At 32.5% G+C, this 17,717-nt stretch overlaps 1 protein-coding gene across 1 annotated transcript in view; it reads right to left on the reverse strand.

Annotated features, from left to right (window-relative positions):
* LOC100923378 (cation channel sperm-associated protein subunit beta) overlaps nucleotides 1-17,717 on the reverse strand; it is a 212,392-nt gene that overhangs the window by 79,937 nt on the left and 114,738 nt on the right. Inside the window, exon 19 of the mRNA XM_031949291.1 lies at nucleotides 1,940-2,284. Within this exon, the coding sequence (XP_031805151.1) occupies nucleotides 1,940-2,284 (345 nt within the window). The remainder of the gene's footprint in view (nucleotides 1-1,939; nucleotides 2,285-17,717) is intronic.

Consider the following 17,717-nt stretch of genomic DNA (forward strand, 5'->3'; position numbering starts at 1 on the left):
GAACAAAAAATTGATACAAATTTGTATATTTTTTCCCTTCCTAGCTGGCATCTTGTGGACATTCACAAGTTAATAATAATAATTATTATTATGTACCAGGCATTATGCTAAATGCTTAATAAATATCTCATTTGATCCTCACCACAACCCTCAGAAGTAATTGTTATTATTATCCTTATTTTACAAAGGGAAAACTGAGATAAAGAAAAGTTAAAATGACTTGCATAAAGTCGGAGAGCTAAATGTGCAACTCTGTCTCATTTAAATCTGATTATGCACAAGTAAAAATATCATTCTTGTGATGTCATTGGCTTTCTTCAAAAATGAAGAACAAGCAACAAAAATAAGAATTATTCTACCCTGAATAAATTATGAAAGGATATAAATATGCACTTTTCCATATGGAAATGCAAGCTATAAATGATCATTTGAAAGAATGCTCCAAAATTCTAATATGAGAGAAATAAAAATGAAAACAACTCTCAATTTCCACTTCACCCCATTATATTGTCAAAGATGACAATGTACCGTGATGGAGTTTGGGAAAACAGGCACCTTAATTCCCTTTTAGTGAAGCTGTGAACTGGTCTAAACTTTCTGGAAAATTATTGATAATTAAAACTCAAAAAGTCACTAAAATGTAAAGCCTATTTCCCTAGAGATAATATTAGTAAGTATATGTCTACTAGAAATGCAGAATGAATGTCCCCATGTATATCAAAATATTTATAGAAGCACTTCTAGAGAAGGTAAAGAGAAATAAAACGTAGATATAAATCAACAGAAAAATAATTTTTAAAAAACTTTGATATAAGAATGGAAAATATTATTGTGCTATTTTTAAAAAAATGAATATGAAAAGTTCAGAGAAACTCAGGAAGATTTTCAAAAAGTGCTACCAGTATGGCAATTTACATAATAGGACAATAATGTAAAAAGGGGTAGAGGGGGAACATTGAAATAAATCAAATTCTATTTTAATTATTTAATAGAAAAATCTATTAAATGCTGTGAATAGTTGTGACTTCAAACAATTAACAATGAAGTACACAATCCCTATCAAAGCAGAAAAGTAATAGTCTACAGCTACAGATATGATTGATGTATTTACTTTATTTTATAAAACTATACTTCTTTATTAAGAAGGAAGGGAATCATTGGAACAGGGAGGTAATTATAATATATGTATGTATATGTTCTCTCTCTCTAAACACACACACCTTGTCACATAAATGTATATATATGCATACAATATATATCTATATGTATGTTTACACACACATATATACTAGTTAAATATATACATATAAATATATACAAGCCATATTTGTTGACATATATGTTTATACATACATATTTGTGTGTTTGCATATATATATACATATACATCCATGACATTTTGGCTCTATGTGAATATACAGACAATATAATCTCTCTATATAATACAACATATGACATGCATACACATATGTGTATACATGTGCATATTCCTATACATGTGTATCTACAGATACATAAATGTATATGATATACATAAAGTTTAGACCAACATATTTATAACATAAACATATGATTTATACATAGACAAATGTATATAATGGTATTTAAATAATGGTCACAAAATATTTGAAATTTAAATAAATTAGCTATACATGTATATATTTTCAATTCAAAACTGAGCATAAAGTTTTGATTAACTCAGTACTGAATTTGATGTATTTTAAAAGTTGAGGCTTGAAAATTTATAAAAGATTTGATATGAAAGCAAAAGAAAATTTTCAGGAGAATAAAAAAAAATCTTGAGAAACCTCTAAAATGTTCTGCAAAAGAATAAATAAATATTCCAAATGTCAGTAGAAACATAATAATCAAGACAAAGAAGGGAATCCTAAAATTGTGAGCATAATTTACAGAGTTTAAGAAAAAAAATCAAACTCACTGTATGACACAGACGACAAAACCTTAATTTGAAAATGAAAGGTATCTCCCAGATCAAGATATTTAATTATGTTTCTTCCTGTGTTAATATCATCATGTATGAGCGCATGTTTACAGGAGGATGAAGTAATGAACCATCCAGAATCATTTGAAACCCCAAATTTATATAAGAACCACTGAGTACTTGGAATCTTCTTAAGTAAAAACACATTCATAGGCATGGTAGCAAGAGCTAAAGCCATAGAACCATTTAAAATCTCAACAATTAGGAGGCTGCTATAACCAGGAATCACCACAGTCTTCATAATGTCAGTATTTCTAAATACAGGGGTTTCATTTCTGGATTCTGCAAAAGAAAGAAAGAAAGAAAGAAAGAAAGAAAAAGAAAAATCCTGAGACATTTTATTTAAGAGAAATTAATGTATTTTTAGCAGGAAAATGGATTAATACAACTGACAAAAAAATGTTTTAATTGTAGCCCAAACCAAAGATCCTAAGACTAGATCTAAGTTATCCCATGTTGCAAAATATATTCCTTTTTTTTTTTTTTTTTTTGTTAAAGCTTTTCATTTTTTGAAACATATGCATGGATAATTCTTCACCATTAATCCTTGCAAAACCGTGTTCCAATCCCCCCCTTTCCTCCACCCCCTCCCCTAGATGGCAAGTAGCCCAATATATGTTAAACAGGGTAGAAATATGTCAAATCCAATATATGCATACATATTTATGCAATTATCTTACTACATAAGAAAAATCAAAACTAACCTGAGAAAAAATGAGAAAGAAAATAAAATGCAAGCAAACAACAAAGAGTGAAAATGCTATGTGGTGAACCACACTCAATTCCCACAGTCCTCTCTCTAAGTATAGATGGCTCTCTATCACAAGACCATTGAAACTAGTCTGAATCATCTCATTGTTAAAGAGAGCCACTTCCATCAGAACTGCTCATCCTATAATCTTATTGTCATGTACAATGATCTCCCGGTTCTGCTCACTTCACTCAGCATCAGTTCATGCAAGTCTCTCCAGGGCTTTCTGAAATCATCCTGCTTATCGTTTCTTATAGAACAAAAATGTTCCATAATATTCATATGCCATAACTTATTCAGCCTTGTCCAACTGATGGGCATCCACTCAGTTTCCAATTTCTTGCTACTACAAAAAGAGCTGCCACAAAAATTTTTGCACATGTGGATCACTTTCCCTCCTATAGGATCTCTTTGGGATATAAGCCCAGTGGAAACATTGCTGGATCAAAGGGCATGCACAGTTTGATAACTCTCTGGGCATAGTTCCAGATTGCTCTCCAGAATGGTTGGATCCATTCACAATTCCACCAATAAAGCATCAGTATCTCAGTTTTCCCACATCCCCTCTAACATTCTTCATTATCTTTTCCTCTCATCATAGCCAATCTGAGAGGTGTGCAGTGGTATCTCAGAGTTGGCTTAATTTGCATTTCTCTGATCAATAGTGATTTAGAACACCTTTTTATATGACTAGAAATGGTATCAATTTCTTCAACTGAAAATTGTCTGTTCATATTCTTTGACCATTTATCAATTGTAGAATGGCTTGAATTTTTAAAAATTTGAGTAAATTCTCTATATATTTTAGAAACTAGGCCTTTATCAGAACACTTGAAAGTAAAAATGTTTTCCCAGTTTCCCAGTTTTATATTCCAAAAGAATCATAAAATCCATGGTTTATAAGGAGTCATATAGGTCATACATTTTAACTGCATACCTAATGTAAGAATTCCTCTACAACATCCTTTATAAATGATCTTTTTGCTCTCTTTAACACTTTTAATAACTGTAAATTCACTCCCTTGGAAAGCATTTTATGGTCTTAAGCAGATCTTTAAAATACAATCATAGATAGTTAATTATCTGAGACCGGATTTGATCTCATGAAGATGAGTACTTCTGACTCCAAACCCAGTACTCTATCCACTGAGCCATTTAGCTAAATCAGGTGGTAATCCTAATCCCAAATCAATTTCCCTATAAATTCCATTTATTTCTTACAAACTTCCCTTTTGGTTCAAAGTATATAGAATTAGTCTAGTTCTTCTTCCATAAACTAAATCTGTAGAAAGAATATTCCTTCAAATAAAGGCTATACCTTTTATCCCCACCCCCACCCCCAAAATATGGCTTGTATAAAAACCTAGGCTGGACTCTGGTTAGGAGTTATTTTTTAGTTTGAATAAAAAAAAGGGGGAGGAGGAATACAAAGATACCTCTTTAAGAATTTGTCTTTATTTAGAGGTAAAATATACTCAGATCTTCGTGCATCAAAAAGGCTACCGTGTTTTAAATCTTGTTTTTTCATAAAAATATTTTACTTTTGATCAAAAAAATAAACTTTCCACAAATACTGTTATTTATGTTCTTCATGAACACATATTCAGCACATTGCTATGGGAAGTGACTCAGGAAACATTCTGATTTTCTTTTCAACCATAAACTTTTGGAATCATTTGTATTTGCTAAATATGGTGTTATACAGAGCAGAATTTGAGAAGGTTGAAATGATATGATTCCTTTTGGCTATAAATTTTATAATTCTATATGATGACTCAAGGAAAGGTGATTCTCAAATTTCTTTGAAAAATAAAGGATTATTTAAATAAGACTACAGAGCAAACTGACTTTCATGGGAATTTCTTCTTCAATACAAACATCAGAAATAGTGTGGGGCAAGGTCTCTTTCAAACATGGCCCTATATACTTTGAATGACTTATTTGTATTTTGTAACAATGGCAGACTTTGAAAAAGGTTCATGTACATTGTGGTCTATTCAGATTGAAAGGGTGTCAGTCAGGCCCATTTGCAGTTTATAAAGATCTAAGACAGATCTTTTCCCACTGGGGATAGACAAAAAGCACCCGAGATGTTGTCTGAGATCCTACCCTTTCCCCCTTTTTATAGATTCTCCCAGTGTCCTTTCTCCATTCACCCATATACATAGGTGAGACTGAAAGTTTAAAATGAGGTTAATAGTCTTGGTTAAGTCAAAAGAAATCAGAGACTGGGTTTTGGAACTGGGTAGAATTCCACTGTCTGTCAGATGTCAGACCTTAGTGTCATGTTCTGGTTAGCTTTCTGGAGGTCTTGGGACCAGTCTTCATTTCAGCAGAATAATCACTGAAAGAATAGTCAGGGATAAAGTCCAAAATCTTTATTATCTCCTTTACAATCTGTCTCCTTCACCTGGGGCCCAGCTAGCTTTCTCGAGGTCCTGTGGAATGGATCTTAGTTTCAGTGGAGAAAATCCAGGAGGCAGGAGAGCCACCAACAGTCTCTATCTTGAAGTCTCTCTCTGGCCGAGTTCGTCCCCAGATTATATACTCTATTACAATTACATCATTACAGTATACTGAGTATAAAATAATCATTACATCACTAGGGAACCATTATTTGTTGTAAGATTAAATCAATCATACTGAACTAGAGAACTCACATGCTAAACTAGATAACCATTGTATTATCAATTCCACTGATTTAACACCTTGTTGTAGGATTAAATTAATCATACTGAGCCTTAAGTATTACTCCAAAGTTCCTTCCCTTTACACCTTAGAGTCTATAAAAAAGAGAGGTCCATAAGCCTAGTGGAACAATGTAATCTACCAAGGTGTCTCTCCAAGAGAGAAACACATGGGAATATCATGTAAGGATAGCAGAGGTCTTGCAGCATCAAGTATGTGGTAGTCTATATGTTTCCTAAATGTGGATCCCTGATATTTCATCTCTGAAACTTAAATTTTACGGTAATTTTTTGCATCACAATCAATAGTCAATTTAATTGTGCCTGTTGACTTCAGAGCAAGGTTTAAAAGAGGAATGTTCAAGCCTTTCTAGGTTCCCAGAAGACTATCTAGAACAGAATGTTATATTTGCTGGGGTTCAATTTCTTGGCAAAGATACTAAAGTGGTTTATTATTTCCTTCTCCAGCTCATTTTACAGATGAAGTACACAGGGTTAAGTGACTTGCATAGAGTCACAGACATAGTAATTGTCTGAGACAAGACTTGATCTTATGAAAGATGAGTACTTCTGATTCCCAGTCCAGCACTCAATCCACTGAGCCACTTAGCTAAATCAAAGGATAATCTAGGAACTATTCTCCACTGGACTTCAGTAAGAGGGAAGGGAAGATTTCTCTCTTCTCAAAACCCCAGTAGTAATACGCTATAATCACATGACAGTAAAAGATGTACTTAGAATAATAATAGAAGTAAGCTGAAGCCTGTGAACGTATTATCTTGTACCTTTTGTGTCTCCTTTCCTGAATATGCCAACCGTAAGAAACAGATATAATGTGGTAGCTATGTTATGAGTTAAAGAATATGGAAGCATAAGAGTTTTGAAGCTGTGTCAGATACTTCATGAGATGTGATTCCCATAATGCCTCTTTGAATTTTTCTTCAAGGAAATGATTATCAATAGGTGTAGAGAGCCAGAACTCTGGAGAAATATACTTGAAAGATGCATACTTCAGTATGCTATAATGATGTAATTACAAGGTATATAAGAGCCAATGAGAACTGGAAGAGAGACATTCCATCTCCCACCATCCTGGTGGCTCTCCTGCCTTCTGCATTCCTCCACTAAGACCAAGGGCCGTCTGAAAGTCCCCCAGAAAGCTAGCCTGTCCCCAGGAAAAGGAGACAGACTGTGAAGGAGATAATAAAGACTTTGGGCTTTATCCCTTACTATTCTCCTGCCAATTATTCTATTGAAACCAAGGCCCATTCGAAGGACCTCCAGAGAGCTAACCAGAACATTATAAATAGAATTATCCCAATTCCCTGAAATCCTAAATAGTCATGTCTGATGATGCAGAGGGATCTGATCTCAGAAATTGCTTGGAGATGAGGTGAATGTAAAATAGCAGTGTCATCTCTTTTAGCAATCGCATAAAATTATCCTTTTTTCCCAAAAAAAAATTTGTGATCTTTTTATTGGTCCCTGTGTTTACATTTATTCAAGCCTTTGGGATATTTTTATGTCTTTCTGTAGTGAAGGAAATAATCATTGCTCTAAGTCTAATAGTCAAATTGTATGATGAACATGGCAAACATTTATTAAAGGCATACTATATGCCAAGTACTATGTGCTAAATGCAGCTGATACTAAGAAAAAGTAAAAACATTTTCTGCCTTCAAAAAGTTTACATTTTAATCAGGAAAACAACATATAAATAACCAAGTACATAAAAAGGTGTATATGTATGCACATATACACTGGAGTGGAAAGATATAATGAATTCTGTTCTGTACACAGTGAGTTTGAAATGCCTATATATCATCCAGCTCAAAATGGCTAACAGATAGTTGGTCTTATAAGGTGGAACATAAACTGAATGTATGGATCTGTGAGACACCCACAAAGAGATGATTAATAGAAACCTAAATCACTGAGATTATAGGAGAAAGAAAAGAAGGCTCAGGATAAATGTGACATAACCACTATTAGAATATTATAATATGGATAATGCATCAGCAAAACCACTGAGAAGGTGCAATAAAATAAGTATGAGGAAAAAATAGAGCAAGTAAGTAGTGTCATAAAAAAAGATAAGAGTATGCAGGAGGACAGGATGACAAATAGCATTTTTTCTTTTGATTCTTCTTACTTCTTTTCTTATCAACAGACTCTGCAGGCTCTTTGTATTCACAGCTTGTTCAGACAATTCTTTCATCTTTATCAATCCAACAATCAATACATTTAACAAACATTAAGAAATCTAATATATGCATGAAAAGATAGTGCAATAAAGTAGAGAACTAGAGTGAAGCTACAAAGTTTTGGGTTAAAATTTGGCTCATTACATATACCACCTATATATCTGTAGGCAACCCACTTAAATCTCAGTGTTCTGAGAGTTCTACTATATAAGTAGCAAAGAAGTGGCAACCTGAAATCACAGGTATATTTTTATTCACTCGCTCAAAACTCTAAACATTGAGAACTCAAAGACAAAAAATTACTCATATTCTGCCATTGAAGAAGAAATAATACATACCTATTGCAGAGAAGAATGAGACATCTGGGAAAGGCACTATGAGAAATTTGAAGAGAGAATGATAGCTATCCTGTTGATGGAGAGAATAGTTGACTTCATGTCAAATCTAGTTGGGGCTCAAAGAACCAACTTATAATTTGTCCTTTATAAGATATGCTATTCAAAAGTAAAAATGTTTCCCAATGTGGGAAAGCTCAATAGAAGCTGTTATTTAATCAGTCAAATATTTTTGACTGCTGTCACACTATCAAACTCAGAAGGAAGATTCTGAGAAACCAGGCTGTTTCCTGGAAAGACCATATAAAGCTAACCCTTGCAAATACAAGGGGCCCTTGTGTTCAAAGTCAATGCTCAGAGCTACATCTCCTTGAGACCAGGAGCAAACTTGACCTTAAAAATAAAAAGTAAAAGTAAAAAGAGAGGAAATACCAAAAGGAAAAAAATATGATCAAGAAAAAAGAAAAGAATTTTGACTATAGAAAGCTACTATGGTGACAGGAGAAGCAAAATACCAATCCAGACAAAGATAAAATGTCCACAGAAAAAATCTCAAAGAGCGATATGAATTGGTCTCAAGCTGAAAAAGGCTTCTTGGAAGTGCTCATAAAAGACTTCAAAAAGCAAAAAAAGATGTAGAAGAAAAAATGAGAAAAGAAATGAAAAGTATGCAAGAGAGAGTAAACACCTTGGAAAAGGAAAGCAATTCCTTAAAAAAAAAATACAATTGGCCAAATGCAACAACAACAACAACAAAACAAAACAAAACAAAAAAGAAAAAACAAACAAAAAAAAACCTTCAAAAGTAAACTGAAAAAAGAGATACAAAAGCTAACTGAAGAAAATCTCACATTAAAAACCAGAACAGGACAAATGGAAAGTAATGACTCCATGAGACATCAAGAATCAGTTTTAAAAAGTTAAAAGAATGAAAAAATGAAAGAAAATGTAAAACACCTGATAGGAAAAACAGTCAACCTGGAAAATAGATCCAGAAGAGATAATTTAAAAATTATTGGTCTACCTAAAAGCCATGACTTTCTTCAAGGCATTCTTCATTCTTCAAAAGATCATCAAAGAAAATTGCCCCAATATTCTAGAAAGAGGGGGGAAATCACTGAAAGAATCTATCCATCACCTTGAAAAGAGATCCCACAAGGAAAATCCCAAGAAACCTTGGTGCAAAACTCCAGAACTTCAATCTCAGGGAAAAAATACTGCAAGCTGCCTGATAAAAACAATTCAAGTATCAAAGAGTAATAGTTAGGATTACCCAAGATATGGCAGCTTCTACAATAAAGGATTGGAAGGCCTGGAATATCATATACCAGAGGGCAAATGACCTGGGTTACAATCAATAATTAACTACGCAGCAAGATTGAGCATCATGTTTCAGGGGAGGTGATGGATCTTCAATGAAGCAATCAGTGAAATAGGTTAGGTTCACAGGACAAAATATAGTAATGTATTGTTTGACAAAGCCAAAGACTCCAGCTTTTGGGATAAAAACTCACTATCTGAGAAAAACAGCTGGGAAAATTGGCAACAAGTATGGCAGAAACTAGCCATTTTCCCACATCTAACAATATAGCAAGATAAGGTTGAAATGGGTCCATGATTTAGACATAAAGAATGATATTATAAGCAAATTACAAGAATATAGTATAGTTTACCTCTTAGATCTGTGAAGGCAGGAATTTATGATCAAATAAGAACTGGAACTCATCATTGAACACAAAATTGATCATTTTAATTATATTAAGTTTAAAAGCTTTTGTACAAACAAAACTAATACAAACAAGATTAGAAGGGAAGCAATAAATTGGGAAAACATTTTTACATTCCAGGATTCTGATAAAAGCCTCATTTTTAAAATACATAGGGAATTAACTCAAATTTATAAGAATTCAATCTATTTTCCAATTAATAAAGGGTCAAAGGATATGAACAGAAAATTTTCAGATGAAGAAACTGAAACCATTTGTTGTCATATGAAAAGTCAAATGCTCTAAATCACTACTGATCAGAGAAATACAAATTAAGAAAACTATGAGGTACCACTACACACTTCTCAAGTTGGCTAAGATGAGAGGAAAAGATAATGATGAATGTTGGAGGGGATGTGGGAAAACTGGCACACATGCATTGTTGGTGGAATTTTGAATTGATCCAACCACTCTGGAGAACAATTTGGAACTATGCTCAAAGGGCTACCAAACTCCGAATATCCTTTGATCAGGCTGTGTTTCTATTGGGCTTATATCCCAAAGAGATTTTGAAGGAGGGAAAAGGAACCACATGTACAAAAATGTTTGTGGCAGCCCTTTGTGCAGTCTCAAGAAACTGGAAACTGAATGGATGCCCATCAATTGGAGAATGGCTAGATAAGTTATGATGGATGAATGTTATGTAATATTATTGTTCTAAATCATCAGCAAGGGGCAGCTGGGTAGTGCAGTGAATGAGCACCAGCCCTGAAGTCAGGAGGACCTGATTTCAAATCTAGTCTGAGACACTTAATACTACCTCGCTGTGTGACCCTGGGCAAATCACTTAACCCCAATCGCTTCAGCCAAAAATAAATAAATAAAAATTAGGAAAGAAAAAAAAAAATGATTCGCACGAAGATTTCAAAGCGACCTGAAGAGACTTACAGGAGCTGATGCTAAGTGAAATGAGCAGAACTAGGAGATCATGTATGTGGCAACAGCAAGATTATATGATGATCAATTCTGATGGACATGGCTCTTCTCAACAATAATATGATTCAGGCCAGTTCCAATGATCTTGCAATGATGACAGCCAACTACTCCCAGAGAAAGAATTATGGGAACTGAGTGTCAATCACAAAATAGCATTTTCACTTCTTTTGTTATTTGCTTGAATTTTATTTTCTTTCTCATTTTTCTTCCTTTTTGATCAGATTTTTCTTGTTTAGCAATTGTATAAATATGTATGCCTATATTCAATTTACATCTATTTTTTAACCATGTTTTAATATACATTGAATTACTTGCCATCTACAGGAGGGATGGGGGGAAAGGAGAGAAAATTGGAATATAAGGTTTTACAAGGATTAATATTGAAAAATTATCCTTGCATATGTTTTGAAAATAAAAAGCTTCAATAAAAAAAATTACAGAAAGACATATGAGAAGACTCATTTGCAGCAGTAAGAAATTCATACTTGTAATTCATCTTATATATTTTTAGACGTTTTCAATTAAATAGTTAAATTTGCTGGTTTTCTTTTACTTTTCTTTCTCTATTTCTGTATGTCTCTGTCCCTGTCTCTCTCTGTGTGTCTCTGTGTTTCTATAGTTTTATCTCTGTCTGACTATTTCTGTCTTTGTCTCTGTCTGTCTATCTATCTATCTATCTATCTCTAAGAGGCCAGAGGAAGAGAGAGATGCTGGGAAGAATTCCAATGATGTAAAAACAAAAGAAATAATCATTTATTTTATAAAAAGAAATAAGTTGACATTTAAAAAAGTGAATGAATTTAACTAAATATATTTAGAGGAAATATAACTTTAAAAGCAGCTAGGTAATGATTTTCAATTCTTTTCTAAGGGAGTGGGATTAAAAAAGATGTCCACAGATGTTAGATTTTGAAATGCCTATAATGTCATGTGCAAAATGATACATATGCCCTTTTAAAATAATACCAATTCATTAATTCATTGTTATATTATCCTATTTCAGCTATACTGAAAAAAACTATGTTTTCAAGTCTGTGTCATTTCCAGAGCAAATTAATTTTTTGTATATATTTGGTCTGGACTACTGACCAACATCATCTTCTTAAGTTCTCTTTCTACTTCTTGATATTGAAGATTGAGCACTAAAATGTTAGAATCTACATATAGATGTTTTTACTTTTTCAGTGATGGAAACCATTTGATATAGAAATTGTAGAGGGCTAAAACTATTGAGTCAATGCACTGAGGTCAGGACTGCCAAGCACTTGAGGCTAACTACGAATTGGACAATACTCTATGTGCATATGCTTGGAAAATGGTCCTTTCCGCAATCTGTGCTGGCTCAATGATTGGTGTATACAAAGGATTGTAGAAGGGACTAAGGAGTGGAGTAAAACAAGCCAGAGTCACACTCTTCGGTGGTAGACGAGGGAGAAGGTGCTTGCAGAGATTCTCTTCCATCCCCTTCACTTCTACCCCTAAAGACCAAGAATAAAGAACAAGGACTTTTGCTTATCCTGACTCCCGCTGATTCTGGGGTATCCTGTGTGCTAGCATAGTTGTTACAAGAAATGATGGAAAATGTTTCACTTTTTGTTTGCTGGTCTCAATTTATTTGTAATTATGTATTGGTTAAGTTTTATGTCAAGCTTTTGACTGATTTGTTTTTCCCTTTAACCTTTTGGTATTTTATGAGATACAATTTGTATTTTTTTCCATTATATTCCTCTATAATATCTTTTCATTTAATTATTGTTCTAAACTCTTGGTATTTTAATTTCCATGTCTTTGGATTTGGCAAAGAGATGTATATTTTATTAGTTTATGTGGTTTCTGGGATCATTTGGGTTCCTTGTTATGGGAGTGATAAGATTTTGTAAAAAATGGAGATAGTCCATATCAATGTATTGAAAACGCATTGGTGAGAATATTCTCCATACTGATGAAGATTAGAATAAGTTCTTCAGTTAATGGTTTTAGATCATTGCTTGGGTCAATGAATAGTTAAATTATTTGCTTAGAGTAATACAGCTAATATATATTATTGGTAGCATTTGAACTCAGTTTTCCTGTCTCTAAGGCTGCTTTTGATCCATTATTACATTTTGTCATTATGCCTACTTATTTTTTAAATACTCTTTAAAACAGAATTGTTGGTGTCAGTTGAATGTTACTTTTTTTTTTCTCTCAAAAAGAATAGTTCCATGGGAAATTTCCTGAAAAAAAATTATTCTGAATTTACGCAAAGACAAAAATTCAAATTTTTAATTGGGAAAACATATTAAACAATATTTCTTATTTTTTATTTACAAGAAAGAGATTGAATTTTAAAGGCTTTAATTCAATGAGGAATTTCATATCTTTGTTAAGATCATATAAAACTAATAAAGAGATTAGCAAATATGACAGAGCAAAATGAAGCAATAAAACTCCTCCTAATTCATAAATACTATAACAAAATCCAGGAAGAGCTAAACTGAGTACATTTTAGGAAATTCCAAGGAGACATTCAAATCTCCTTATTTTTCTAGCCCAGTTCATTATACAGAGATAGTCAAATGAATAAGATAATTGTGGGTAGAGTTCTAGGGCCTAACACTATATACTGATAGTGAACAAAAACAGAAAGCAGAGCTGTGTCATTCGGTCTAGGAGTTGGAACAAGTATACAGAATGGACCAGTATGGAGACCTATGAATATGAGCTAGTTTAAAGCACAGAATTGAAACTGTACGTCTTAATAAATTCAGTTCATACCTACTCTAAGGTTAAATAATGGTCAAGGATCATAAGCAAAAGTAAGCAGAGATTTTGTGGCTCTGATTCCTCCTCAGAATCATGTATTCAGTCTACAATCCTAGGCTAAAGCCAAAAATAAAATAAGTAGGAAAGGGAGCAAAGAACAAGGAGGAGAATTTAATTCTGGTGGTCTGAAAATAATGAGTCACCCAGATAGCTGACAGGAATTAGAACTAAGAGCAGTCTATTAGAGCTTTAAGCAGAAACAAACCTATAATTATCCTGCCCAGATTCAAAGCATGTTCAAGAATTTAAAGTTCATACCAGGAGGGCGGTAATCAAACTTCACCATAAATCAGATAAATTAGGGTTCGCTAAAAATTTGAAGGTTACTTTCTGCAGCTTTTCTAAAATCACTCAAAAACATAACATTTGGTATCTAAAGAAAGCAGCAAGAAAACCCTACATAATATAAAGCAGAACCAAACAAGGGCACCTGGCCCTTTACAAATCCCTAATCCAAGTAGTAGAACAAGAAGAATTAGAAAACAAAGGGGAAAAATGAGTCATATAAAGACTAATTGTGGAGACCCACAATATCAAAAACCAAAGTCTCAAAAAAAATTAATGTTTTGGGTTATCTAAATTACCTAGAATTTCTGGAAGAATAAACAAGTGTTTTTAATAATTTAAAATGACTTACAATGATGTAAGAAAGCTAAAAGAATGAAATGGAAAAGAATTGATAGTTTTAACAGAAAAACTTGGAAGTATAAATAATAATTTTATCCAAGTAACAAGTTAATGAATCCAGAAGGGCAATAAGAAATTTTAAAATAAATTCAAATCAAATAATGAAAATTAAAAGTTATTTTTCATGAACAAACAACAGATCTGCAAAACAAATGAAAGGGAGAATATTTAAGAATCACTGGATTATCTCAAAGTAATTAGCAAAAAGTTGTGGATTTGAATTTTTTTTAAGTAGGAAAGAAAACTATGTAAACCTAATAGAAACAGAGAAAATATAAATTCTATTATTCTTTCAAAAGAAACTCCAAATGTAATTTATAGAATTTTAACATCCTGAGCTGGAGACAGACACACACACAAAAAAAAGTTCAAAAAAAAAAAAAAGATGGGGAAAAAAAAGATGAGGGGTAAAACAAGAATAATGTATACAATTACAATGATATAAAAATTTGCAACTTTGAAAATCTTTACAATGCACTGACAAGACATAATTTGAGGGGATTGGTGATAAAGCATGAAACCTATACTGCCTAAGAGAAAAATGATGACTCAGGACTCATAATGAGATATTTTGGGATATGCTTCATAAAGAAATTTGTTTACTTCACTATGTATATTTGTTACACAGGTTTGTTTTTCTTTAATTTTCAATGGGGACAGGAGAGAAGTGAAAAGAAATACCTGCTCTTCTTTAAAAAAAATATTTAAATTTTAAAAGATGAGAAGAAAACAAAGATTTCTTGGTTAAAAAACTACAAAAATATTGATGCTATTTTAAAAATGTTTGTTGAAATGTTTTTCATAACTTCACATGTGGTTCCTTAATTTGGGGTGGGAAAAAGGGAGAGAACATAGAACTCAAAAACCTTAAAAACAAAAATTGTTTTGAATATAACTGGGGAAAATAATTCAATAAATTAAAAAAAAAACAAAATAAAATGTTGTTGATTTAAATCAGTTGAACCCAAGATTGTAAAAGAAGAGAAATGGCTATTTGGAAAACCATGAAAAAGTTTTCAATGATTTCAAACAGTTTGCTTCATATTATCAAATATTCTTTTTTTAATATGATATTCAGTCAATAATCATCTATTAAGTACTAAGTATATGCTAGGCATGGTATGAAGAATCAGAAATACAAAGACAAACAAAAAGACGGCCTCTGCCCTGAAAGAGTTTGCATTCAAATGAGAAGAAACAAGCCATAAAAGGAAGCCAAAAAATTGGGGAGGGAGAAACAAATTGGAGATGAAGATGCTTGGTCTTAGATCAGAGGAGAGAAAGTCTCAAGTGAAGCCTGGAGAGAAATGAAGGGAATCCTGGATTCCCTTCTTAAATGGGAGCCATAGGTTTAAAGACATAAGCTTCCAGTTAATATGAAATGGCCTAGCTAGTCAATTCCCCTGATAAACATTCCCATAAAGATTTTAAAAGAAGTCAAAAGAAACAATAATCAACGAAACTAAAGGGAATGTCAATAATCTCTTCCATTCAGTCCAAGAATATATAAGAAAATAGTCAGAAATCAGAGTTTGAAAGATAGATCAGAGACTGATTACATTAAAGGTTGTAGCCTGATTCCAAATACTCATCTCAAACAAAAATAAGGAAACAGGATCTCCAACATTCAAAAGGGACAGAACTGAGCAGAGATGGCTCAACCTTTTCCAAAATACTGGATGGGTTCAAGCCTAATTTTGGCACAAATTTGAAATCCAGAAACTTAGGCCAACTAGTAAAACTAGTCCATGGTCCATTGATAAAAAATGGGCAGTTTGGAAGAAATCTAATTAGAGGGAAGAGATGGATTATCCCAGTGAACTTGAAGGAGATTCAATGGAAACAGAAGGAAAAAAAGAGACGGAAGAAGGAATCAAGACAAGAGGGAGAGAAAAAAATCTCCCAGTCCTTTTGAAACATGAGCTGCAATTTTTCTGTATCTGAATAAGTTTCAACAGTTTTCATATCTTTTTCATATCTTTTCAACATCTTTCATATCTTTTCATGAGAAAAGTTTTCATATCTTCTTTTAAGTATATGTGAGTTCTTTGAAGGCAGGAACTATCTTTGGCCTCTTGTATCTCTATCACTAAACACAATGGATTAATAAATGTTTTCTGACTAACTGACAATCATATGTATTATAATTATATATGTTTGTTTATCTGGAAAATTTTTGAAATAAAAAAGAAGAGAATTTTTAGTAGAAAACTAAAGTAGAAAACTCTTTCCTATGATTTCATTGAGGTAAAGAGCTAGTGCATAATTTAATTCCTTCTACAAACATATTTTTTTGCAATATTTAGTCTTAGATGGTTTCTTAGACCAGAGATAAGTTAAGTGACTCCCCTGTGCACAATACATGTCAGAAAAGAGACTTCAAACTAGATCTTCCTACACTAGCACAAATAAGGGTAACAGTTTTCCTTAAGAATGTCTGATAAGTTGATTTCAAAAGAGATGCTAAGTGAAGCGAACAGAACAGTGTACACAGTAAGTACAATATTGTACAATGACCAACTGTGAATTACAGCTATTTTCAGCAATACAATTATTCAAATGATTCCAAAGGACTCACTCATGATGAAAAATACTATCCATCTTCAGAAAAAGGACAATTGGGGTCTGAATGCAGATTGAAGTCTAATATTTTTATTTTTTGTGGTTTGTGAGATTTTAGGTATACTTTCTTTTGCAACATGGTTAGTATAGAAATATGTTCCACATGATTGCATATGTGTTTCCTATATCCAATTGTTTACCATCTCAGGTAGAGAGGTAGAGGGAGAAATTTTGAAAATTTTAAAAACTTATCTTAAATGTTTTTCAAAGTTCTTACAGAAATTGGGGGAAATAAAATAATTTTTTAAAAAGAAATAATCAATGTAGGTAAAATGAAAGTCAATGTGCATCAAATCTCTCTGATGGTGTTTTGATATACAAGATATGTAGGATTTAATACAAATATAAAAGAAAAAAAGTAAATCCTCAATAGGTAAATCTTCAAGGGATATGAACAGGCAGTTTTCTAAAAAAAAAAAAAAAATTCAAATTATTACCCACTATGTTTAAAAAAAAAACACTCCAATCATTAACAAGAGAAATGAAAAATAAAATACCTCTGAAGTGTTTAGTTTATCCTCATCTAATTAGAAAAGGAACAGTAATATACTATGGTTGGAACTGTGATATGGTCCAACTATTCTGGAAAACAAAATATAAATATATCACACAAAAAAAGGCCACTAAAATGATTTAAATTAAATCATTGTAAAATAAAATAAAAATTTAACAACTCTTATCACTTCAATGATTAATCATGACTCCAGAAAACTGATGGTAAATCAGATTTCCAACCTCATGAAAAAGTGGTGTAAAATGAGAAATACATTACCAGAAGTGGCTACTGGCATACTTATTTGTTATGAGTGATGGTTTTATTTTTTGTGGAAAACATATGGGTGGATGGATAAATGGATAGTAAAAGTAATGGGGGGGGGGGAGGAAGAAAAGAAAAGAGTACCAATAAAACATTAAGAAAAAT

This window comes from Sarcophilus harrisii, chromosome 2, assembly GCF_902635505.1.
Source record: "Sarcophilus harrisii chromosome 2, mSarHar1.11, whole genome shotgun sequence".
Classification (NCBI taxonomy): Eukaryota; Metazoa; Chordata; class Mammalia; order Dasyuromorphia; family Dasyuridae; genus Sarcophilus; species Sarcophilus harrisii.